The 25,411-nt window shown below is 50.2% G+C and overlaps 6 protein-coding genes across 6 annotated transcripts; 3 read left to right on the plus strand and 3 right to left on the minus strand.

Annotated features, from left to right (window-relative positions):
* Window positions 1–3,843: 3,843 nt before the first annotated feature.
* Window positions 3,844–4,065, plus strand: CDEST_02149 (uncharacterized protein; the record flags this gene model as incomplete). The annotated part of the gene is made up of 1 exon (XM_062918308.1): window positions 3,844–4,065. One exon carries the CDS (start codon window positions 3,844–3,846, stop codon window positions 4,063–4,065), a length of 222 nt encoding a protein of 73 aa, XP_062774359.1.
* Window positions 4,066–4,648: 583 nt separating this feature from the next.
* Window positions 4,649–5,784, minus strand: CDEST_02150 (Putative protein kinase-like domain superfamily; the record flags this gene model as incomplete). The annotated part of the gene is made up of 3 exons (XM_062918309.1): window positions 4,649–5,079; window positions 5,130–5,187; window positions 5,224–5,784. The coding sequence occupies 3 exons, from the start codon at window positions 5,782–5,784 to the stop codon at window positions 4,649–4,651; spliced, it is 1,050 nt and encodes a 349-aa protein (XP_062774360.1).
* Window positions 5,785–6,990: 1,206 nt separating this feature from the next.
* Window positions 6,991–8,675, plus strand: CDEST_02151 (uncharacterized protein; the record flags this gene model as incomplete). The annotated part of the gene is made up of 2 exons (XM_062918310.1): window positions 6,991–7,257; window positions 7,308–8,675. 2 exons carry the CDS (start codon window positions 6,991–6,993, stop codon window positions 8,673–8,675), a joined length of 1,635 nt encoding a protein of 544 aa, XP_062774361.1.
* Window positions 8,676–11,160: 2,485 nt separating this feature from the next.
* CDEST_02152 (Putative protein kinase) lies at window positions 11,161–12,338 on the minus strand (the record flags this gene model as incomplete). Its single annotated transcript, XM_062918311.1, has 4 exons — window positions 11,161–11,298; window positions 11,358–11,563; window positions 11,616–11,715; window positions 11,781–12,338. The coding sequence occupies 4 exons, from the start codon at window positions 12,336–12,338 to the stop codon at window positions 11,161–11,163; spliced, it is 1,002 nt and encodes a 333-aa protein (XP_062774362.1).
* Window positions 12,339–14,291: 1,953 nt separating this feature from the next.
* On the plus strand, window positions 14,292–15,592 carry CDEST_02153 (uncharacterized protein). Its single transcript, XM_062918312.1, has one exon. It carries the CDS (start codon window positions 14,605–14,607, stop codon window positions 15,412–15,414), a length of 810 nt encoding a protein of 269 aa, XP_062774363.1. The 5' UTR covers window positions 14,292–14,604; the 3' UTR covers window positions 15,415–15,592.
* Window positions 15,593–19,183: 3,591 nt separating this feature from the next.
* CDEST_02154 (uncharacterized protein) lies at window positions 19,184–21,993 on the minus strand (the record flags this gene model as incomplete). The annotated part of the gene is made up of 1 exon (XM_062918313.1): window positions 19,184–21,993. Exon 1 carries the CDS (start codon window positions 20,945–20,947, stop codon window positions 19,184–19,186), a length of 1,764 nt encoding a protein of 587 aa, XP_062774364.1. The 5' UTR covers window positions 20,948–21,993.
* Between the last annotated feature and the right edge of the window lie 3,418 nt (window positions 21,994–25,411).

A 25,411-nucleotide genomic window follows, 5' to 3' on the forward strand; every position in this document is an offset into this window, starting at 1 on the left:
CATACCATTGGGGGTTCGTTACTTCAAAGAGCCGATTCTGACTCGATGGTGAATATTCTCAGCCACGCAACGAGGCCCGCGTACCCGTCCGCGGAATCCATGTCCCGCCCATTCTACGGCTTTTCAGGCTGATGTCACAATTTTGGCGCTGCTGCTGTCCCGGGTCAGCCATGTCGTGAGTTGGGGTTCGGTTAGAAAACCGAACGGTGAGCATTGTGGCCCGCTGACTCATAATCAGGCACTGCCGTTCCGTCACAGCTGCAGCCAAGTGCCTGGAGCCGGTTCTGGCTCTTCATGGCGCCATTCTCAAGCCTGCAGTAAAGATCTTGCTTGTCCCGACATGAGCCCTTTCCGGAGAGTCTGTATCTGGCTCTATTCAATGTATTGGAAAGTCGAGAACCAGAAGCTGGCATTCGTCGCCGTTGGAACGACGCGCTTCCAGCCGATTCTGGCTGTTGGGGTAAGGCCTTCCTAGCCACGCGACAAGGGTCTTGCTTGCTCCCCGCTTTTCCCTGTCCCGCCTGCAAGGTCCGTGTTTGGCTCTTGCCAGGAGCTAAGCCTGGCTGGACTCCGTCTCTCCTGCCACACGCCATGGACCTTGCCTGCTACCCCATTTCCCCTGTCAGCAAAATCCAGCTCTTGCTCTTGTTCAGAGCTACTTTTTCTTTCCACCACGTACCCTGTCTGCAGGATCCATTACCGGTTCATCCTGCAGTTTCCAAGGCTGGGAGCCCTGAAATCAACTTTTGACGCCAGAGCAATTACACGCTACTCAGAGCCTCTTCTGGCTTTTGGGAGTAAGCACCCCCAGCCCGCAACAGGAAGCTTGCAGGCACCAGCACATCACCCGTCCGCAAAACCTGTACCAGCCTCCTTCTATGAGCCGGTTTCGACTCTCGGCGTAGGGATTCTCAAGCCTAGAAGAAGGATTCTGCTCATCCCAACATGTGCCTTCTTCTTAACATCCATTTCTGGCTTCATCCACTGTGCTGGAGAGTCGAGATCCAGAAGTTGGCATTGAATGCCACTGCAACCACGTTGCTCGTGGCCGCTTCTGGCGACTGGGCAGGGCCCTCCCAGCCAGCATCTCGCTTACCTAATTAGATCCCCTGTCTTGAGCATCCGCATCTGGCTCTTACCAGAAGCCAGTTCTGGCCCTTTCTCCCAGCCACACACCAAGGACCTTATCGACCACTCCATTTCCCATATCGGAAAAGTTGGATTTGGCTCTTGTTAGGCGCTATTCATAATGTCCGCAAAATCCATTTCCAGTTCCCTTCAACCGGCTGAGTTTGGAGCGAGATTATCCCCAGCCACACGACAAGGATCTTGCTTGCTGAGTCATGTCCCCTGTTCACAAGATCCAAATCTGGTTCTTTTGGAAGGCCATTTGTCACTTTTTGGTTCCGGCTTTGGGAGCTTTGGGAGACAACCTGCCCAGCCACGCGACTAGGCTCTTGCCCTGGTGAGTAGATATGGATGCCCAGACCTAGAGATCCAGTTCCAACATCGCCGCAACGATGAGGCAGGTGCCAGTTCTGGCCTTTGGTGGAGGATGTCCCCAGCCACGTCCCCAGCCACGCAACAAGGGTCCTCCTTGCCCCAATACCTCCCCTGTCCACACGCTCCATATCTGACTCTTGCCAGGAGCTGGTTCTGGCTGGTCTTCCCAGCCACGCAACAAGGAGCTTTCTTCCTCTACTACTTACGGTGACTGCAAGATCCATATCTGGCTCCCCATTGCTATGTTGAAAAGTGCGGAACATGCTAAGAGCCTGTTGGGCTCCCAAGATCCCAAAATGAGTCATCCAAGCTACACAGCGAGCACCTTGCTGTGCCGTGTATGGACCCCGCAAAGACCCATTTCCGGCTCCTATTGACATAGCGGAAAGCCATGGCCTGGAATCCCAGTTGTAGCGCACCTGCCGGTTCTTGCTTTTGGTCGAGAGTCTTCCCAGCCATGTAACAAGGAGCTTTCTTGCTCTACCACGTGTTCTATCTGCACAATCCATATCCAGCCCCTGCAGGAGCAGGTTCTGACCTTTCATAGAAGGTGTTCTCGACCATCCGACTTTCGACGCCGCTGCAATTCTATCTCGAGAGCCTTTTTTTTTAGGAGTCACTATCCCAGCCACACAGCAAGCACGTTAAGTCGCCGTGTATCCTGTCCGCTGGATCCTATTCCGACTCCTAGCCTTCGTCACTCTAGGTCGAGCTCCGAAAATCCACTTTCACTGCGATTGTGCACATGGCGAGTATGTAGCACAATGAAGCGAGAGAGTCGCCTTTTTCGCTCCCCATTCCTCCGGTTGTGGCGGTGTCCGCTCGCTTCCGCCATGAGCAGAGTCATAGCGCTTGGCGACAGCACTAGCGAGCAGACAAACCTTATCGCTGTACTTGGAAACACCCATTTCCGGCTCTATTCGCCAGCTGGAGCATCATCAATCTTCACAACCAGAGGTGTACGGAGTGGCTTCTTTCGGCAGTGACACCATGTGGAGCAGGTTCACACACTTGGCGCGTCTGTTTGTAGGGGAAGCGATGTGTGCTCAGAACTGAGTGGCCCTCAAACATGCCGCAATGATCATGGGGTCACGGTCAAACTGCCCAGAAGCATCATGAGCTCAAAGCTTCACTCAGTATTCTCCCCTTTGCGGCTCGTCCCAGCGAATGAGAGTTCACCTCAGCCGAGGCTTCCACAGAACCATGTAGCTACCTTCCTCCTCTCTGACTCTGACGAAGAAAGCGGTAGCGTCAAGCAGGAGAAGTCGTCAGCACGAGGGCCTCGTCTGCAGGAAACGAGCTCCACGAACAGCCTAGGGCCTCAACATTTGACGACTGAAATCAAGGCCGCCTGCTCGGTAGCCGCAGCGGTTAGACCCGATGTCACAGCCAAGAAGAGTGGCGCGAAACCATCATTCAGAGTGGCCCACGTTTATGGGAAAGCCTCCACAAAGCGGACGCTACACCTGAGGACAACCAGCAGCGACGGCGAAATAATCACACATTGTTTTGATTGGAATACGAGTGACCCCATCACGTCGTCTGCCGAGGACGGTATCCCCAGACCAGACTCCCCTACCATATAAGAGCGTTCTTGGTTTCTATCACGACGCCTTCCTATTATCAAATTCACGTGTTCATGTACTCTAGTAACAAGCGATGCAAAAGTGAGCACTTGGCCGACAGTTTGTGCGGCGAATCTGTACAAGAAGACGTAGACGTTTTCGCAAGAAACCCATGTTCGCCGACAGGTGGACTTTGACAGTAGACAATGGAAATGCCGGGGATGACTGTGTTGAAAAAGAAAAATGCCTGCTTTGGGCAACCTCGCATCCATGAGACGGCTTTCTGTCTGGCTCCTCAAATGCATGTCGTCTCATCCAGCAGGCTCGTGATGTACATAGTACACATACATCTAGAGTACCTTTCCTCTGACCGTAGGTTGTTGACACATCCTTGCCCCTTCTTGCCAGCAATTGTACAACAAGCCGATTGCTGCTTTCAAAAACACCAAGGTATCGTAAACCACGCAACAAGCAGCAGTTTGCATGTCCCATGTGACTTCCAACACCAAAATTGTCCACAAACAGCTGCAAGAACAACCTCTCGAAGTAGACAATCAGAAACCAGATTTGGATGTGGCTCCACTTCTATCTTATGCGTCATAAATGTTCACAGTACGGCTTACCTACTCTAAAACCAATGTAGGGGAAAGAGAACGGCAAAAAGCTTAAAATCAAATTCGGTTGTCAAACGCCAACCCTCACACACAACACAGCATACTATGTACCTTGTCTACTTGTGTGCATAAGGCTCCACACAACGTTCGATCAACTCAACATGACTCTTCAACAGCATCCACCGAAGAAAAGAGATAGAACCAACGAGAATTGCGACAAAGCGATCAAAAACATCATGTGGCGTTGTGAGCAGATAAGACGGCGGTACGGGGCCGACTTGTACATCCAAGTCCGCTACAAGCACAGATACTATGAGTACACGTCCTCAAATGAGCAAAATTTCCCCAGATCTAGGGATGAACTGGTAAGTCGAATCACATAGTAACACCTCAGAGCTAAATTACCGAAGGAGGCCACATATCCCCTTCCAGCGAGGAGGTCGCCAGTGGATTATGGGGCAAGAAGAACTCGCAGTGAGCTTGGAGGCAGCGTTGCTGTTAAAGCAATCAATCAAATTTAGTCTCAATGTTGATTGGCTAGCGGAAGGACAGCCTCAAGTTTCATTGGTTAAGTTGATTGATTGATTTGCTTCACCGGCAACGCTGCAAGTTGGAGGTCAATGTTGCGTGGTTAACGTTTGAGTGCAACATTGCAACCAAATCTTACTTGCAATTGACGTTGGTACCGCCTGTAGAGTAGTCGCCCTAAGTGATGGCCTTTATAGTGTTTCACTCTCCTCATTTCCTTTCATACTTGCCTTCTTTTCTTTCCCTGACCTCTAATCAGCATCATATTTGGCATCAACTAATTTCTCTTTTCTCTGAAGAATTACATAATTCACGGAGAATGATTGCGCGCAGGTTGCATGGGAGAACGAAACTAAAAGAATGGATCATTGAAACTAGAAGCCTAAAAGCCTAGCAGATAAGAATACGTAGGGTTATCTGTTACGGAGCATGAAATGGCTAGGTCTTGCAGCTATACTCTCTTGGGAAAACCGAAACGCGTGCCAAACTAAGCAGAACAACAAGACAATGGGTGTCGTGATGTCTCGCAAGCGGATGCTGAAGGTGTGAGTAAGAAGATTCATCACGGAAGAGAGCGAACATTAACGGGCGGGGGACACCAACATTTTGCAACTCATTGAATGAAGATGCCCACTCGATTGCGATTAAGAATGTAAAACCGGCTGAATCGGGAGGCCAGCGGTCGAGGTCGTCGACACCTGGCGACTCCTTGCAATACTTCTGCATGAGAAGCTGAACCACGGGGCTGAGAGCCTTGACACGCTGTTGTTTGTGGCTTTCAAAAGGCCGACAAAGCTGTTGATTTGCTACTTGATTACTGACGTTAGACTCCAAAATATCAATCTTTGACTGCTGCAGCCGCCAGAAGCCTACTTGCCGATTTTCACCAATCCCGCATCAGTCACCAATATTTCCTTACTTCCCAGCGAGGGGTGCTCAAAACCGTGGGCTTCTAGAAAGCTGAGACCGCTCACGACCTAGCAAATAGCATCTGTCATCAATGGTCCTTTGACGCTATGCTCCTCGGACCTTGCCTGCCCAACAATCGTACCCAGCTGGGCTTCATCAGGATATATGGGGCATTTAGCCAACTGATGCAGGCTGATTGTCGTGCACTCAAGTACTACGTATAAGTAAGTTTTCGTCATATACGCATATATGAACTGGACAATGTTCTGGTGACGGAGCCTTCTGAGCTTCGATAGAGCGTCTTCTGATTCCGACACGGCCAGTCTTCTGATATGGACTAGCGTTCGTTGTCTCACCGCTACCGTCACGCTACCCCCGAGATCGTGTAATTCGAATTCTGCTCTGTAATGCTTCCAGGGCGAGTTCCATTCGATGTCTGGCGTGCGGACCGAAAAGTGCTTATGTCCCGATCGAACGACGGTCCGCGTCATATCCAGGTTTGTGACGTGGTCTTGTTTCTTCTTCGGCTTTAATTGTACATGCGATTCATCGTTCGTTGCTGCCTTATTAGCTTTAGGGCGTGCCTTGTGACCCGTTGCAATTGTATCTGCAAGACTATTTTGCGCCGGAAAGACATCGATTTGGGTCTTTTGGTTGGGTTCCATGATAATTATCGGCATGTGTGCTCCTGCTTATGGATTCCACGGCCATTCAAATGTGTATATTTATAAGCAGACTCGCTGGAAGCAGAACCTAGCGATTGCGAATGGCGTACAGGTAGAACACCGGCTCCGAAACGGGCGACAGTGGAGGGGCATCTCTGTCACGCGGTCAGCTACCCAACTCAACATCTCAAACCGAGTCGGTAACTGTGATTCTGCAATGGCTTCTGCGCAGATAGATGACCGGATACGTACATACAGTTATGAGCATATGTTGCTCCCTCGGTGCACAGGTTATCATTGTTTGGCAATTCAGAAGCTGCTGTGATGTCTGCCTCCAATGTCCATTAATAGCTTTGGTTGCTTGGACTCACGGTAGGGCGAGCAACGGGAAAATACTCGAGTGTGTACCTGCTACACACAAAATTGGCACTAGAGGGCGGCCAACATCGTTCGAAATCCATCAACATGCGGAGCACAGTTTGCACGCTGCCAGATGATTTTCAGAATGTTTGTCCAGGATGAGTGTCCAATGAACGTGCTCGAGACATATGACGAAACATAAGTGCTTGGGTTTACTACCGTTGGGCCAGCGGGCCAAAAGGCAAAATGTTCGGTCGGCAGACCGAACCCCAAGCTACTACCTAAGCGAATCGTGACAAGACACCTGGTCATGACTGGGACACTTGGTGCAGTAAAAGGCGTAACGGGCTTCGCCAGATTTCAAACTTAACATCTTTTGTAGTGGTGGTGTGGGGTCATGGCTGACATGGGATAGCAGATTACAGCTGTACAAGCCAAGTACTGAAAGAGCAGCCGCTATCAAAGTTAAGATGTAAAGGTTTCAGAGCCGATTCAACCCGTCGTTTGTCGGGTTCGATTCTGGCTCTGTTAGCAAAGACTCCACCAATGACTTGCACATTACTGTACAAGAGGCGTCTACTTACCCATGTGAGTAGCAACTCCACACCACCACTACTAAAAATGTTAACTGCAGGATTTGGCGACGCCCAATACGCCTTTTACTGTAAATCCGCTCTCTGTAGTCAAGGGTCTGTTTTCTGGCTTACATAAAGTGCCAGCATCAGGCTTCATCCTGTATGTAAAACCATCCGCACACATCAGCTTTCTCCAGACTGTCTATCAATTATAAGAAGAGCAGGAGGACCGGATTATAGACACATCGCAGCAGGTCATACAATTTATTCGATGGTCAACAAAAAGCAGCAAACTGAGAGCGACCTCGCGGACCGCAATGCTTTTTGGGAAGTACTTCGAAGCAAGGAGTGCAATGATGCCCGACTCACGCATCGACTAGAGTCCTCTTTGTCCGACCATAAGCGGAGATGTGTTAGACAGATTGCAAAACACCAAGTCTTCTACCGTGCCTTTGTGAATCTATCTGGGATTCCGGGCATTCGAGCAGGTCTAGTTATCGGCAACCTTCACAGGCTTATCACTCTCAAATGTGACGAGGTTAGCTTCTTGTCCTGGACTCAAGCTTTACATAAATTAATCGTGTCTAGGAAGTCGTGAATTATCTCCAACACATTTACGACACATGGTTACGCCTTGCCGGGGGTGTCGTGTCCAATCTAGGAAAGATTGATTCGTTTACTGTCCAATCTCTAGAGCACCGGTGCCCCAGGTTCTCAGCACAGGATGAAAGAGCGCTCCAGAACATTGTTTTGGACGGCCTTGCCTTTAGGTGCTTCAATCGATCGGAACGACTTGCCATCTGGGAAACCCTTTGCTCCTTCGACTTTACCATTCCATCGCTGTCTACATTTTGCAGCGATTTCAAGTACCTAGAGCTGTGTGCAAAACCGATGAAGCGCTTGATTTCCATACCATATGAGGGTCATACTGTACAGACCGCGTTTTCAATGGCTTTCCAACAACCGGCAAAAGAACAAACCCAATACCCAATCGAGAACTCCGACATGAACTTTTCCTACCGGCCTCTTGAATCGAGAGCCTGTTTCCAGCTTGGATTGCGGCAATTGTGGCTTTTTGCGATGAGAAATTTCCGAAATCTGGAGAGTAACCCAACTTTTCTTCCCAAGTTCGCGAGTCTGGCATCAACTTTGGGATTTGACACGAGCAAGATCCGTTCTCTAAAGTCTATGTCTCCAGATTTGGAGATAGCACGGCAGGCATTGTTGTTGGCTCGGCCACCACAAGACTACGATTACGACGTTGTTGACTTGCAACCCGTAGTTAAAAAGATTGCCAACGAATTTCCTGATTTACATCGCGTCGGTTCCGCTCAAAAATCATTTGAGTTTTTCACCGACGATTACAATCTGGGACAGAACTTCCGGCCATGGTTGAATCAGATGTCGTATGCGGACGCCACTGCATGGCTGTTTATCGACGTCATCGATAAGCTACCGGACACGAGGGGCGAAAGAATTACCGACCTGTTTATTCTCAGGTCTATATATTTAGCCTTCTTTTGTTTTTCTCGTCGAAACGATCAGCAGCTACAACTTACTTCGTCTGGGAGCACCGTGAGCGATAGCCAGTCCTATTCATTGGAATACACCGCACCACAGAGATTGGATCTTCAAGAAAGCTGTGAAGAAATCCCGACTAGGCGAGAGAGAACTGCAGATGCAGAAAAGTCATCAGCGCGTAAAGTCACCCTGGTATTCATCACAAAGGAGATGAGGAGAGAAGAGTATGTATTTCTTGATACTAACAACCCAAACGAACCCTTTCGTTTTCAACTGCTTCTACAGGAGATCATGGCGAACCAGAAAGTCCTGCCTGTTTCCGTAGGGAAGCAACCCTTATTAGTCACGGACTGTTATAATGAGGTGGTGGAGAGAGGCCAAGATCGCATTCTGTTGGTAAAATTAGGCCAGACAGATACGGACCGTATGATTTAGCTGTTTTGTGCCATGTGTCGCGGGATCGCGTGCCAGGGTGGTGCCAAGAGTATCGCGAGTCATGGCTTAGCCATGACCCTTTCTCTTGCGGCAACGCACAGCGCGATCTCTCTTTCCTCTTCTTCGTGTTACGTCTTGTATCTAAACCTGACCCTACGGGTCATCATAATCCATCTACTACTTTGAACCCTCACAGCGTCAAAACTGGCAAACGAGCGTAGCAAAACTGGCGTAGCAAAACGAGCGTGGAAAACCTGGCGTACCAAAACGAGCGTGGAAAACCTGGCGTACCAAAACGTGCGAAGCAAAACGAGCGTACCAAAACGAGCGTACCAAAACGAGCGTGGAAAACCTGGCGTGCCAAAACGTGCGTAGCAAAACTGGCGTACCAAAACGAGCGTACCAAAACGAGCGTGGAAAAACTGGCGTGCCAAAACGAGCGTACCAAAACTGGCGTGCCAAAACGAGCGTGGAAAACCTGGCGTACCAAAACGTGCGTAGCAAAACTGGCGTACCAAAACGAGCGTACCAAAACGAGCGTGGAAAACCTGGCGAAGCAAAACGAGCGTACCAAAACGAGCGTACCAAAACGAGCGTGGAAAACCTGGCGTACCAAAACGAGCGTGGAAAAACTGGCGTGCCAAAACGAGCGTACCAAAACGAGCGTACCAAAACGAGCGTGGAAAAACTGGCGTGCCAAAACGAGCGAAGCAAAACGAGCGTACCAAAACTGGCGTGCCAAAACGAGCGTGGAAAACCTGGCGTGGAAAAACCGGCGTACCAAAACGAGCGTGGAAAAACTGGCGTGCCAAAACGAGCGTGGAAAACCTGGCGAAGCAAAACGAGCGTACCAAAACGAGCGTGGAAAACCTGGCGTACCAAAACGAGCGTGGAAAAACTGGCGTGCCAAAACGTGCGTACCAAAATGAGCGTACCAAAACGAGCGTACCAAAACGAGCGTGGAAAAACTGGCGTAAACTGAATGGATGCCGAGACCTAGAGGTCCAGTTCCAACGTCGCCGCAACGATGGTGTCCCACCACCTCCCCTGTTAACACGCTCCACATCTGACTCTTGCCAGGAGCTGGTTCCGGCTGGTCTATCCAGCCACGCAACAAGCAGCTTTCTTCCTCTACTACATACGAAGACTGCAAGATCCATATCTGACTTCCCAATTGCTATATTGGACAGTCCTGAACTTGCTAGGAGCCGTTTGGGCTCCCAAGATCCCAAGATCCCAAGATGGGCCATCCAAGCTACACAGCAAGGTGCTTGCTGTGCCGTGTATGGTCCCCGCAAACCTCATTTCCGGCTCCTAATGATGTATTGGAAAGCCATGGCCTGGAAGGCCAGGTTTAGCGCCTCTGGAACAACGACGTGGAAGCTGGGTCTGGCTTTTGGTCGACGGTCTTCTCAGCCATGTAACAAGGAGCTTTCTTGCCCTATCACGTGTTCTATCTGCACAATCCATGTCCGATTCCTGCAGGCGCAGGTTTTGACCTTTCATGGAAGGCGTTCTCGGCCATCCGTCAAAATGAACTTGCCAGAACCAATGCGCCGAAACCAATATGAAGGCAGGTCAGTGGCGGCCCATTACCCAGGTCAACTTTTGCGTATCTTTGACCTGACCGGGGCTAGCATTGGCGACCGGTCACGGCTTCGGAGATGTCAAAGAAATGGAAGATCCGTGCCTTAGGACCAGAATCTACATGCAGGCATGGCAGCTTCTGATTCTAGGCTATGTGGTAAACGGATGCGGATTGAATGAAAATGAGTTGAGGATGTGCTTGATGATAGGTAATTAAAGTAAACAGCATTACCCAATTCGTAGACCAATACAATAAGTCGGTAGACAAGGAGATGAAAGGTCATGTGCATTTCGACATCTAGTGTTAAGGTTGCAGCTTCACGAACCAGGCTTAGAAGCAGCCATTAATTTCTGATGATCCTTAGGGTCAGATCTAGATACAGGACGTAGCGCGAAGAGAAAGGAAAAAGCTCGCGCGATGCAGGCGGCGCGTCACTGGAAGAAAAAAGCAGCGCTCTCGTTCAAGCAATCAATCAAATTTAACCTCGATTCCAATTGGCTAGTGGAAGGGAAGCTTCAATTTTGGTTGGCTAGGTTGGTTAAATTGATTGATTGAATTGCTTAAACGAGAGCGCTGGAAAAAAGTGGTGATGCAAAGTCATGACCTGTGATGCCCTTGAGATCACCCTGGCACGCGATCCCCAGACATCATGAGCTAGTTGGTACTGTGCAAGCGATGACGTTAACATAAACCATATCAATCAATTTACTTGGCATATCCATTTGGAATGGAGAAGATGAGAGACCATTAGTTTGGGTGCGAACTGGGGAAAACACCCCCCAAAAAAACTGAGATCATGAAGCAGCAAATTCAAAGAAGTCAAAAGGGTTCATCAACAGATATACATTCAAACTGCGGAAGCAACGAGTATCAATGCTGCACTGGCTGAACCTCATGCTACCGAGGGTCTCCGATGGGAGAACTGTTTTCATCCTCTGGCAGTTCCAAAGAATAAACCCGTGGGAAAACAGTCACTTGTGTAAGCCTTATGAGCGTACGAAGGCAACCGACATCCCGATATCGCATAAGAGGATGCTGTGAACTTGAATCAGATAAATGTTTGGGAAGAAGAGAAGGACAGAGTGACTACAAACCTGCTGTAATTCCTTGATCGAGCTTGCTGACTCGATGGAGGCAAGGAACGTGAAACCGTCCGAGTCGGGCGGCCAGCGATCCATGTCGTCAATGCCAGGTCTCTCCTTGCAAAACTTCTGCATGAGTAACTGTGTGACATTGCCAAGAGCATCAAGGTGTCGACGACTACTCTGGCCAGTAGGTGGCTGGCAGAGTTGCTGGTTCGCTTCTCTCAACCGTCAGTAAATCCTGAACCGCTTTCGTTCTAGTTGACCCACCTATCTTTACCAAGCCTCTCTCACTAACGAGAATGTTGTCACAATCGAGAAGAGGATGGTCCCATCCCTCTTCTTCCAAGAAGCAAATGCCGTCTACCACCTACAAAAAGAAAGCGAAGAAACTGTGAGCTAAAACAACGGCATATGTATGATTTTGCGGCTTACCTGTCTCAGAATAGTGCCAAGCTGCGCTTCGTTTGGGTAGCGCAGGCTTTTCACAATGTGAAGCAAACTGAAGGTCATGTCCTCTAGTACGACGTGGAGATAGTCGTCTGTCATATAAGCTTCGTAGAAAGCCACGATATTCTGGTGCTTGATACTTCGAAACTTGCGAAGGGTCTGTTCGGCGATGCCGCGCGGAAACCGTCTTATGTTAACCCACGACGTTGCCGTCCACAATTCTCCGCCTAAGTCAGACAACTTGCAACTGGCCTCGTATCTGTTCCATGGCGAGCACCAGTTGATATCTAGGGGACGTGTTGAGTCCTTAGAAATCAAAGCTCGGGACGAATCGCTATGATTCCCCACCGAAGTGTCGTGTTTCTCGCTAGTACTCTCTATATGGGGCTGGGATACATTCGATGGCTTAAACAGGTTGCGGCCGATTGGGCTAGTCCTATTGGTAAAGCCTCGTAATTTTGAGCTCGTAGGGTTCTCTGAAGAGGTGTCAGATCTATCTCCCGAAAAGGAGAGTTCAATCTGGGTTTTGCGCTTGGGATCCATGTGTGTGAAGTCGACCCGACTCGTTTGAGCAGGTATGTGTGAGAAGAAGGCAAGTTGCGGGTTTTAATAGCCAACATTTCAGTACCCAAATCCAGATCCTTAAAGGCTCATTTCGGGTCACATGCCTATTGCAAAGTGCAAGTCATTGGTGGAGTCTTTGCTAACAGAGCCAGAATCGAACCCGACAAACGAAGGTTTGAACCGGCTCTGGAAACCATAATAAATAAGAGAAATGACGGGTTACCAGTAAGCCATTTCTGGCCTTTACATCTTAACTCTGATAGCGGCTGCTCTTTCAGTACTTGGCAAGTACAGCTGTAATCTGCTATCCCATGTCAGCCATGACCCCACACCACCACTACAAAAGATGTTAAGTTTGAAATCTGGCGAAGCCCGTTACGCCTTTTACTGTAAGCAGGAAATGGAGACATCGCTTATGGGCTTCAAGGAGACAGAGACATAAGCTCAGCAATGTACATGTAGTCAGCTTTAGTAGCCCTTTCGGCTTCGCCGCCGGGCGTAATAAATTGTGAATGTGTGTGTGTGTACGCAAGGTCCTCATTTAGGCATGGATGTGTTGCCGATGATGAGCGATCGGATTGACGGTTCATCCAAGATCATGCACGTTGAGGTTGGCTTTTTGCCATATGAAGATCTCTGGCTCTGGAAAAGCAGTTTGCATCTATTGTACACACTATTTGATCCTGTTTTGTCCTTGTTAGTTGAAAGTGGGAGAGTTTAGCGAGATCCAACTTGAGCAGGCTGTGTGTGAATGGCAAGAGTGTGGCTAAAGCTCACATGCAAGCACAGAGGAGGGCTTCAGAGAGGCAGTACGAAATAGTGTGGGGTATCAAAAGCACTGTCTTCCTGAGTAACTTGAGTAGGCGGTGTAGAGGCAGGAGGCAGGATCTGTTTCGGGCCAAAGGAGCCAAAATCCAACTAGAGGCGGTGTTGGAGAGTGGTGAAGGATTGGTTGTTGCGAGCAGGTCAGGGCAATCAACTGCACCACAAAGCAAAAGCGTCGGTAATAACGAATCCCTGTAGCATTGGTAACCTTTCTAGGTAGGCGGTAAAAGATTCTGGGACACCAAACAGAAAAAGGTCACAATGCCAAGTTGGCGGATATTTGGCAGGCGGTAGGTTAGCGAGGTGGTTATCAGGCAGGCGCAAGTCTTATGAGGCAGGTGGTGTGCAAGGGAAGTGCGCGAATCATTGGGAGTTTGATGATGGTTTTGGCAGGCGGTCTGCCAGGGCGGCCAAGCGGCTCCTACTAGATAGCGAAAGTGGTGTGCTTAGAACCAAGCTCTTGGCGAGAGATGCAGAGATGTCGAGCTATTGACTGAGAAACAAAGTGTTAGAATCTAGAGCACTGTTACTTAGTCATTTTAAGTCAGGCTGTGTAGAAGCTAGGACAAAGTGAGTAGAACAACGAATTGTTGCTAGAAGGCGGTGCTGGAGAGCTGTGAGTTGACATCCGCTTGGTTTCACTGTTCAGGTAGGCGGTGGACGTGCCCAGACAGCGGAGCAATGGGAAAATCGAAGCAGTGATTTCTTTTTGGCAGGCGGTAGAGATTACGGTGGGCTGGGTGGGTCCAGAAGGAGAAAGAAAGCCTCATCAGGCAGGTGGTGTTGTGTTTCAAGGCTGTCAGAGCGTCAGGGCTTGTTCTAGCTTTGACAGGTGGGCTTTAAGAAGAAGGTGGTGTAAGAAAGGCGGAGCTCTCAGGGAGCTATCGAGCAGGCGGTGTAATGTTGGTGGAAAGCGAGCTCAGTGGACACAAATTGGGTAGGCGGGGGACAGCACAGACGGGTTCATCTCTTTCCGACAGGCGGTGTGCCCTTGCAGCAATTTATCTCCCTGCCCAAGTCGCGTCGCAGGCAGGCGGTGAAAGACTTGCTTTGTTCCGTGCCAAGCTGGTAGGCATCCTGCTTGGCATCGTCAGAACCATCGAGAAGCGCAGGGGTATGTTTGCCCTGACCGGACCTAGCATTGGCGACCGGTCACGGCTTCGGAGATGCCAAAGAAATGGAAGATCTGTGCCTTGGTGACAGAATCTCCATGCAGGCATGGCTGTTTTGACAGATGTCGGCGACATCTACACCCTGCCGGGGTTTTAATTGTTAGTGCGTATACAAACCCTCTTTTTCACCCACATCCTATCCACAACGAAAGGTCTATTGGCCATTTGGACAAAATGGACCTTCAGCTGCTTTTTCTATTGGATTGACATGATATCACAATTGACGTCAGGGTTGCGAGCAGTTAGATATGCAGGTTAATAGGCCAGAGCCCTTCAGCACCTTTCACTTGGGACTTAGTTGCATGCTATTCACGATGGCCTCCCCAACAACTACGTGGCTTTGCCGACGATATGAGCCAACGACCCCTTGCCTCCGAGAGGCACCTCGGCCTAACGACCCTTTAGCATCGCCTACGATACAACGGCAACAGAGAATCGATGCTGCGAGATCCAGCAACCAGCAGCAGCTCCGGCCAGTTAGGAAAAAAGCCCAAGATCTTTCTCGTGACCAGCGTATCCAGGCACGCTCCTTACGCCAGTATGCTGGCTGGTCCTATAAGAGAATCTCTGCTACAACTGGCTTTACTCAACGTCAAGTCCAAGGGGCCTGTGAGCGCGCTACCCCTCAAAAGGCTGGCTCTAAGCGTGGCCGTGGCTACCGCATCCGAACTCCTCATCGCGAGAAGCTTGGCTCTGTATTAGTCTCTGACCTATGGGCAAAGGGGCGCCCATGGGGAGATCTCCGCTGGATAGTGCCTGGCCTTGAGATATACGGCGAGGCTGCCATTACGTCGACACTTAAAGCAATGAGGTTCCGGCGAGCTGCTAGGCCAAAGACGCTTGACCTCCAGCCAGAGGTGAAGGCCCTTCGCAAAGTCATATGCCAAGGCTATCTTGACCTCTGGTCAGATCTAGATTCGTGGCTTTCTAGGTCACCAGTCTTTTCTGATGAGACTTGGGTTCTGTCAGAAAGTATGTATCAGCAATATATCACTCTCAGCCAAGACGAGAGGGCTGGAGACTTTAGCCGGCGCCGGCAACATGCGCCAGACGGCTAGATGTTTTGGGGATGTATTGCTGGCCTACACAAGGGCCCAGGTGTTGTATGGGATCCAGACTGGGGGACTATCTCTGGCTATACCTATACACATAATAATACAGCATATCCTTCCTAAGGTTAAGGATTTTATCGCCAGCTTGCCAGGCTGGCGATGCTTTCAGCATGACGGCGCGCCTGGCCACAGGGCTAGAATAACGCAGGACTGGCTCGAGGAGCATCGTATCCTCGTCCTCCGCTGGCCCCCGAATTCTTCAGATCTCTCCCCAATCGAGAACGTCTGGCTTTGGATGAAAAGCTGGATTGAAGTTCACTATCCAGATATAGACTGGATGGATAGGGAGCAGCTGGAGCCTTGCGTTTCTGCTGCCTGGCAGGCAGTCCCAGATGCTTTGCATTGGGCGCTGGCGGCCTCGATGCCATACCGACTGCAGCAGTGTATTGAAAGGGATGGTGATGAGGTAGATTTCTAGACTTTGTACCTATACTCACATCTAGGCCTATTTTTGCCCCGGAAAATAGAAGCAGTACTTCTGTTGGATAACGTACTTGATAAGCGAGTGTCCCAGACAAGCGAGTGTCTCACAAAACCCCGACCGTGACGCGGCAACGCGGCTGGCCACATTCCTTCCACAACAAACGATGGCGCCTACTAAAAATGAGGCCGGCATACAGCTTGCTCTTCAAGCTATCAAAAGCAACCCGAAACTTAGCGCTCGTGCTGCAGGTGCTATCTACTCAGTCAGTTATAGGACATTGAGTCGTCGACTCAAAGGTACCCTATCAAGACGCGAAACCATACCGAAGTCGCGGAACTTGACATTGCTAGAAGAGCAGACATTAGTTGAATACATTCTCGATCTAGATGCACGATCGTTTCCGCCTAGGATCTCTGGTGTGGAAGATATGGCCAATCGATTGCTTGCCGACCGCGACGCACCTCCAGTTGGGAAGCGTTGGGCTTCGAACTTCGTTAAACGACAACCACAGCTTCGGACACGGTTTTTCCGCAAGTACGACTATAAGAGGGCCCTATGCGAAGATCCTGAGGCTATTCGCGGCTGGATCATGCTTCTTCAGAATACTATCGCGAAGTATGGCATTGTAGACTCAGACATCTACAACTTTGATGAGACTGGCTTTATGATGGGCGTGATTGCAGCTGGCATGGTTGTAACAAGTACAGAAAGGCGTTCGAACACAAAAATGGCGCAGCCTGGTAATCGGGAATGGGTTACAGTCATTCAGGCCATCAATTCGCAAGGTAACAACGTCCCGCCATAGATCATCGTTGCAGGCCAATATCACCTCTCAACCTGGTATACTGAAACCTCTTTACCACCCGACTGGGTTATTGCAACATCTGAAAACGGATGGACAACAAACGAGAGAGGTCTTGACTGGGTTAAGCACTTTGATCGGCACACAAAGCCGCAGACAAAGGGCAAATATCGCCTCCTTATCGTCGATGGGCACCAAAGTCACCACTCTACAGACTTCGAGCTGTATTGCAAGGCAAACGACATTGTTACACTCTGTATGCCGGCTCATTCATCTCATCTACTCCAGCCCCTAGACGTTGGATGCTTTGGGCCGCGTAAGAAAGCATATGGTGGACAAATTGAGGATAGGATGCGGCGGGGTGTGACCCATATCACGAAGGAGGACTTCTTTCCTGCATACCGCGAAGCGTTTAGCAAAGCTATGACAGAAAAGAACATCCAAGGAGGCTTTAGAGGAGCAGGGATCGTTCCTCTAAGTGCAGAAAGCGTCCTCTCGAAGCTGGACATCCGGTTACATACTCCAACGCCTCCAGGATCACTCCCTCAGACACCCTCACCTTGGGTTTCAATGACACCAAGCAACCCAACAGAAGCAAGCTCTCAGTCCAACTTTATCAAGAGTCGGATCTCCCGTCACCAAAGCAGCTCCCCAACGTCCATTTGCGAGGCTGTTGAACGATTATCCAAAGGGACAAGAGGAATTATGCATCACGTAGCCCTCCTGAGGTCTGAGGTCCAGGTTCTTCGTGAGGAGAATAATCAACTAAGTCGGCGGCGGAGGGTGAAGAAAATACGTCTACAGCACGGAGGAAGTCTAACTATTGCTGATGCACGAGATATACAGTCTCAAAGAGAGGTAAACGCGCAGGTTGAGGAGGAAACACGCCGGAGTAGTGGTCGCAAACTGAGGGCTGAAACAGGCCAGCGACGATGTGGCGTCTGTGGTAACACAGGGCACAATGTACGAACATGCCAATTTGTTGAACGGATGTCTGAAGAGGAGGATTATGAGTAGTTTGAATTGATTATAGGTCGTTGATGTTGATTTTCTGCTCTCGTTATGATGCGGTCGGGATTTTGTGAGACACTCGCTTGTCTGGAACACTCGCTTATCAAGTACGTTATCTGGGTCATAAAAGGGGCTTGTCACACACTAACAATTGCGTGAAGTGACTTGATTCTTCTAAGTTACGAGACGCTGGCTATACTGACTCGTAGGGAAAAAGGGGTAGAGGATGACCTCTTACGTAAGACAGGACACGGTGCCCGCGACCTCCGGTCGCGCTCTGTAGGCCCGTCTTCCAACAATTAAAACCCCGGCAGGGTGTACGAAGATACCAGCTGCCCACCCAGAGGCAACGTTGACGCAGCCCTAGATTCTGGGCCATGTGGCACACAGGTGCGGATCGAATTAAAACGAGTTCAAGATGTGAATGATCAAAGGTAATTAGAGTAAACGGCATTACCCAATCCGCAGGCCAATAAAATGAGTCGGTGGACGAGGAGATGAAAGGTCATCTGCATTCCGACTCCATGTGTCATGAGCTAGTTGGTACTGTGCTTTGGTAATGGCTTTGGCAGGCGGTCCGCCGGGGCGGCCAAGCGTGTCTCGCTAGAAAGAGAAGGTGGTGTGCTCAAGGCCAACGACGTCGAACAATTAAGCAGGCGGTGTAGACTAACATGACTCGACTTTACCCTTTAGGTAGGCGGTGGACGTGCCTAGATAGTGGAACGGGCGGTGAAGTTGATCTGCAGTTTAGGAAAAGGTCATGTTGTGAAGCTATGAGCCTTTGGGGCAGGCGGTAAGCACGACGAGGCCGAGAACGGATGAGAAGACCTCATGAGGCAGGTGGTGTGCCAAAGCTGTCAGCGCTGTAGATGGCTTTTTCTGACTTTGGCAGGTGGTCTGCACGGGCGGTGAACCAACTCGGAAGATGCTGTAAGAAAAGCGGAGGTCTCGGAGGAAGCTACGTAGATCTCGACTATCGGGCAGGCGGTGTAATGCCCTTTTTTATGAGACAGAGAGAGACCCAGCGAACACTAACGAGGTAGGCGGTGTACGGCATGCCAAGCAGATGAGAGATTGCGAGAGTGGATCATCTCTTTCTGTCAGGCGGTGTGCCCAGGCATCAGTTTTTCTTCCCCAGTCTGTCACATCGCCGGCAGGCGGTGAAGGACTAGCTCCATACTATCCTAAGCCGGTAGCCGTTCTGCTGAGTGTTTTTTTGTCGGTTGACGGCTTCTGGCTCGTTGTCAGGCCGCCCTGAACACGCAGTCGCGCGTAACTGGGTAGGTGGGCTGGGCTGTGTAGGGAGGCAGCTGCCATTTCCTGAGACGTTCAGCTCAGACTGTAAGCTCATCTGGATGCAGGGCAGGCCATCTACTGATTAGAATGATAATCAATCAATCAATACGTGCTGACTTCACAAGAGGTCCAGAGGAACTCGAAATAAGTATCAAGGGGGAAAATTCAAATTCAAATTCAATTCAATGCTTCAAGTTGGTACTGTAATGAACTTGCAGTGACCCAACAGATCGACCCGGGAACACAACCGAGAACTGGCGATGAATCTCCTTCCACGGAAGGTTTCTTTCCTTCAAATCGCGCAGGAGTTTATTCTCATCGTAAGAAAAGCGCCGTTTGGGTTTCGTCGGTGATCTCACAAGTCTTGGCTTGGGGGGTGAATGACTAGAGGGCCGGGCTACCTCTGATGGGACTTGGCATCGACATTGAGGGGTCACCTGCTGCCACTCGATTGTGAACGTCGTTACATGACCAACGATGGTACGCTTGACAACGAAGTTGTTCAAAGGGGTGAGGTGTAGGGGAAATTCGTCAAAGGTCGCAAAAACATGAATTGGACTTTGCTCCTTCTGCGATGCGCCCTCCGACCGCGGAGGGCTTACCATACCGATCTCCTTGTGCTCTGCAATTCGCCGTGACCTTCTTTTGGTCTTTGATGGATGAGTCGATGTTCCTCCTGGTCCGCAAACTTTTTTGGAGGCACTGCTGTCCCTCGTGGATTCTTCGTGGGAGCACGCCCTACGTCGCTTGTTGCCGAGCTGGCCTCGTGAGCCCAAGGGACTGCTCCTCGTAACAAGCGGTTGGTCCTCATCTAAAGACATGTTTACGCTTTCGTTGGCGTCACTCTCTGCGTCAGAGTCAACCTCAGTATAGCCGCCAGCAGGAACCCGACCCCTGCGAGACCGGCGAAGGGCTTGTGTTGAAGGGGCTGAAGATGGGCTTGCCGTCAAGGAGACATGCACTACATGTTCAAGACTGACGACCTCTTGAGGCGCCGGCGATGACATGCACCTGGTCGAATAGGGCTCAGCAGTCACCTCGGGCTCGGATTCGCCCGAGTTGCCCAATAGTTGCTCGGCGCTAGGAGCTGTTGTTTTTTCAGATGTGCTCCGTCCAAGCACGGCTTGACACATGCCAGTGGTCGTAACTTCGTAACCGCTCTCTGGTGGTGATGATGTTACAGACGGTGACGATACTGGAGACATCGGGTCGTCCTCAGTAGACCGCGTCACAGAGTCAGGCATTCCGGATACAGTTGTGACGGGTTCGGAGACCTCTTGGGTATGGCCTTTGTCAATCGGCTGCGACCGACAACATTCCAGCCAAGCGGGAAGACTGCCTCTCTGTGGACCGCTTGACGAAGCAGTCTGTTGCTCCCAAATAGAGGTCGAGGCAGCGTCTTTGCTGTGCCTCTCAAGAGATGTCTCTGGTGTAGATTCGGCTCGATCGCCGGTTGATTGGGGACTAGCCGTGTTTCCCTCAACTTCATAGCCATCACACGACTTTGATAATGATCCGGCTGAAGCTTCAGCGAGCGTGATAGGCTGGGAAGTTGTGGGAGTTGGCGCTTTGATCAACGACCGAGTAACTGATGTCTCAGATGCCCTGCCTTCGCCTGTCATGCCCAATTTCGTAGGCTCTTTCATAGGGACAGGTGTTTTGATAGGTATAGTATCGCCGCCGATGCGGCTACAGGTGGTGTCCCTCGGGGTGAGCACGCTGCCGACTGATTGCCGATGGACCTCAGGAGCTAGGCCAGCAGACTTGTTGCTTGAGCTTGCGTCTCCATGATGCGTGTAGGATCCAATTGTAGGTTTCACGGCGACTTCCTCTGTGATGGAGGGATTTGCGCTGTTGCTCTGTTGTCCTATTCCTTTGGGTGCTCGTTGACGGACACCCGGTGTTGGTGGTTGGTAGAAACAGATCTTGTCCAGATCGATTGACATGATTGAAGAGTACTAGTCCAATAATTTACGGAGTACAGTAAGCAATGCTCAAGTAGCGATTGAAAGCGAAGGCGTCTTCTCCTCAGTATATATAGATACAAAATAACAAGTTTTAAAGGTTGGCCTACCACACAAGGACTCGGCATAGCCGCCAGTGCTAATGGTTCCGTTTACTTCCGTCAGTGATACCCGAGGTCATCCTCACCGCTTCTTCGACCACTCTCGAACTTCAAATCATCATTTCCTAGGCCACTCATTGAAATTACTGAGGGTGAATGTGGGACCCAGAGCTCATCCCTTTCACATTCGATCCCTCAGGTGACTCGGATTCGCCGGGCGGGAGGGGCCATCATGGAGACCCCAAAGGGAGGTATCTCCGGGTCGGCCATACCTCTTCTTGCTCTGGTAACGCATCAAATAGGTATGATGCCCGAGGCATAGCCCTAGGCGTACTCACGAAAGGCCCAAGGCGTCAAAGCTCCGGACACGCACAACAGGCAGTGGTCAAGTCGTACCCATGACCCGCGTTTCGCAAATCGGACCGAACAGGAAGAATAGATGAAGGGGTTGAAGCAAGGCGAGCACCAGAGTTTGGTATCAAGAGCAAGGGATGCTGATAGCGGACTAGGCGCAGTGATCGAAGCCGACTGGAGGGTATCGGGAGACACCACATTCGATCGTCTGTGTCGTCTTAGTACCAGGGATGCGGGGTGGTACCAGTGCTGTTGGCCTCACTGAAGATACCGAACCACCAAGATATTCGGTCCATGTTGAGAGACTCGTTTCTGTCTATGTATGCGTTCAGTATGCTTCTCGATGACTTGATCAATAACACGATGATGTCAAGTGAATCAGGGCAAAAAGGGTATCACCCGGTTTGGCCACGGTTTCCCGGAAATGTAAATGGCAGGAGACGAAATGAGGAGCGGCGGAACGAGGGCGCGAAAATGAAAGCTGCCAGGTTACAACGCCCGCAGACATGTTCCAGGTAAAAGGGGGACGAAGAGACCGAGAAGCAGCGGTGTCGTGAATGTGCTGGGAGAAGTTGTAGAGTGTACAACAAGGCGCCACCGCGAGCCGGCAGTGGCGACGTATTTATGGGCGCGGTTCGTTGGCGCGGACAGGGGTGCACGTGCAAAGCGGCGAAGGAGCCATGCCCGATTGGGATGTGCCGCCAAACCGGAGGAGGAAGCAGCGACTTCTCGATTACTAATAATAGAAAGTAATCTAATTACAACACCTAAGGATATAAAGACATTTATTCTATATAGATAGATTACCTTCTATAGCTCTTTAGCAATCAACTTTGTAATTATCCCCTTAGATACTTTTAGCACCCTTTACTAGTAACTAATGTTATAAGCCTCTTGTTAAGTATATAACTAATTACTATATCCTCTAAAGACTTAATCCTTTTAGCACAACTTATAGCACTGTTTAATAGCATTATTGCCTTAGCTTCTACTAATAGATACTACTACAGAAAGCTAACTGTAATACTTTAATTGCTCCTGTTTAGTAAGTTAACCCTATAAAGCTAACAAATAGTATAATACAATAGCTTCTAAAGCAACTCCTGCAACTCCTGCTCCTACCTCTAAGGGAAAGGCCTTTATGCCCCCTAAGACCTTAGATAAGGAAATAAAGGACGTTAAGTCCTCTAAAAGCAAAGACGATGCTGCAAAGCTAGCTAAGAAACTTAGGAAGACTTATTAAGATATAGCTTATATGCAGGAAATGTTTAACAGCAATACTACTAAAGTTGCTTAACTTTAGCAGATAGTCTAGCAGAACCTTAAGCATGCCTAGCTTATAGCGCTCTAGCAAGAAGTTAATACTCTCTATGCAGCAGCTAACATTATTACTACCCTACACTATAATAGAAGAGAGAAACTTTAACTTAACTTACCCTAAACTTTTAATAGAACCCTAGGACAACTTAAGGGATTCCTTACTTAAGTCTAAGCTTATTAACAATTCTACAGAATAAGCTTTACAAATAAAGCTAAGAAGGTTATCTATACAGCCTCCTTCCTAAAAGGATAAGCCCTTGCCTAGTTTAAACCCTATCTTATAGACTTTATAACTAATAAATAGGACAGACTTAAAACTAAGACCTAACTTATCTTCTAAGGATACTACAGATTTAAAAAGGCACTTCTGTCTCTCTTTTAGGAACCTAACAAACAATAACAACATAAGCGCAACCTTACTAACTGTAACGGGCTGGGCCCGTATGAGGCCTTGCTGGATATCGCGGCCACGGGCGACCCCGGGTCAGGCCCACCACGGAATCCACGATGCCGACAATCCGATGGCCAGTGCGGCATGGGCCGCATGGCCCTGATCAGGCCGCTGCGAGGCGGAGATTTGTTGTTCTTCCCTTCTAATCCTCATCTGAGGATACTCGTAGTAGTCGCCATAGCCTGTTGCAAATACACACGCCTTGGACCGTTACATTATCCTCAGATCCCAAACACCAGGATCCTCTATACTAGACGGTCGGTTCGTCTAGTGAGGACGGCCAGAGTCTGCGCGATTAAGGACGTCGGAGCCTTTCTCTAGAAGTAGCGGTCTGGCGGAGGCTGGAGGACAGAGCCTCGTAGCTTAGTTGAAAAAGGGACCGTCAACCAAAATAGCTACAGAACCCGTGGACCCGATCAGAGTAGGACTGATCAGGAGTACCCCGTCTAGTCTCAACAGAACCACGTTGTGGTTGCGGGACAAAGGATAGACCGGAAGAGCCCCAGAGAACACAGTGTGTTGCGGGAGCTATCGACATGGAGGGCAATATGAATGCCGAACCATCTGAGAATCCACAGCAGCTGGTGCAGCTGATCAGTCAGCTGGCTGCCCAGCTACAGGAGATGCGAACCACCCAAGCGGCCGAACGAGAGGCCCACGGAGAGCAGATTCGACTGCTGCAGCAAGCCCTAGCCGCACCTAGGCACCCGACAACGACCCCAAACGAGACCCCTACAACGACTGCAACCTCCACCCCCCCTGATCAGGCTCAACCGATAACCGCGCTCCGAAGAAAACACCAGATACCCGACCCTCCGAAGTTCGATGGTACCCGTAAAAACTTCCGACGTTGGTTCTTGGAGATGAAAGGAAAGATCCGCCTAGATAGGAGAGCCTTTGACTGTGACGCTGATATATTTGGATATATATACGCCAGGCTGGATGGTACAGCTCAAGCAATGGCGTCAGCGTACTACGCTCAGGGTGGAGCAAACGGAGAAGAGTCGCCCGACCAGTTCATGAGCTACCTGGAAAGTTGCTATGGAGACCCAAACGCCAAGGCCAGGGCACTCAGCCGACTACGAACGCTCCGCCAGAAAGAGTACGAGAGCTTTGCTGTTTTCCTCCCTAAGTTCGAGAAGGAACTGGCCGAGAGCGGAGGAGGCGAATGGGTTGACGTTGTAAGAATCAACTACCTTGAAGGAGCCTTGAATGCGACCCTACGCAGCCACCTGATCAGCGTGGCTGATATCCCGGAATCTTACCCCGAGTACACCAGGCTCTTAATGAAGATCGGATCTCGCCTAGACAACCAGTCCTCTCAGGAACGCCAAGAGAGGCAGCGACGAAGGCTGTCTACCCCTGGTCAGGCAAAGCCTAAGTCCCCTACAAGACCACCTCACGACAAGATGGACTGGGAGCCTACCAAGGTCAGTAAGACCAAGGCCCCTGACCAGGGAGGGAAGAAGAGGGACGTAAGGACCAAAGACTTCCTGTGCTATAGGTGCAGGAGGCCAGGGCACCTCGCTCGGCACTGTGAGGACGTAGAAGAGAAACCTCCGAAGGCAAAGACTAAGAAGTCGAAAGTCAAGAAGTCCAAGACTAAGCTTGTTGCCGAGAGTAGCTCGGAGGAATCGAGCGAGACGGAGTCTGACCAGACCTCAGAAGACTCGGGAAAAGAGTAACTCCTGGCGAAAAGCGCCGCCAGGAGGTAGAAGCAAGAAAGGAGTGGCGGAGTGTTAGGAAGAACATGGATAGTGAGCCCTTTTATGTTAACATCGGAATCAATAACACCCATTACACCTACGCCTTGGTGGATAACGGGTGCCTCACTTACGCCACAATCAGCGACACCTACGCTACGAAACTCCGCTTGCCGCGTATCAGCATACCACCGAGAGCCCTCGAACAGGTCAACGTCACAGTGCCTGGGGCTATAGACACCGTCACGTACGCCAGCATCGACATCGACGGGTACAAGAGACGACGATTGTTCTTTTACGTCATCCCTGATCAGGAGGACGACGTGATCCTTGGACAATCCTGGATGAAAGACGATGATGTGGTCGTCCGCCCAGCAACCAACTCCCTGCATATTGGAGTAGCAAACCACACGGTACAAGGAAGGAAACCCGGGCAGGAGGATCACCGGTTTCCTCTACAGAAGCAGGCGGCATCAGTGTTCATGGCCCTGATCAGGCGCGAGAGACGGGAAAACCC

This window comes from Colletotrichum destructivum, chromosome 1 (assembly GCF_034447905.1).
Source record: "Colletotrichum destructivum chromosome 1, complete sequence".
NCBI classification, from domain to species: Eukaryota; Fungi; Ascomycota; class Sordariomycetes; order Glomerellales; family Glomerellaceae; genus Colletotrichum; species Colletotrichum destructivum.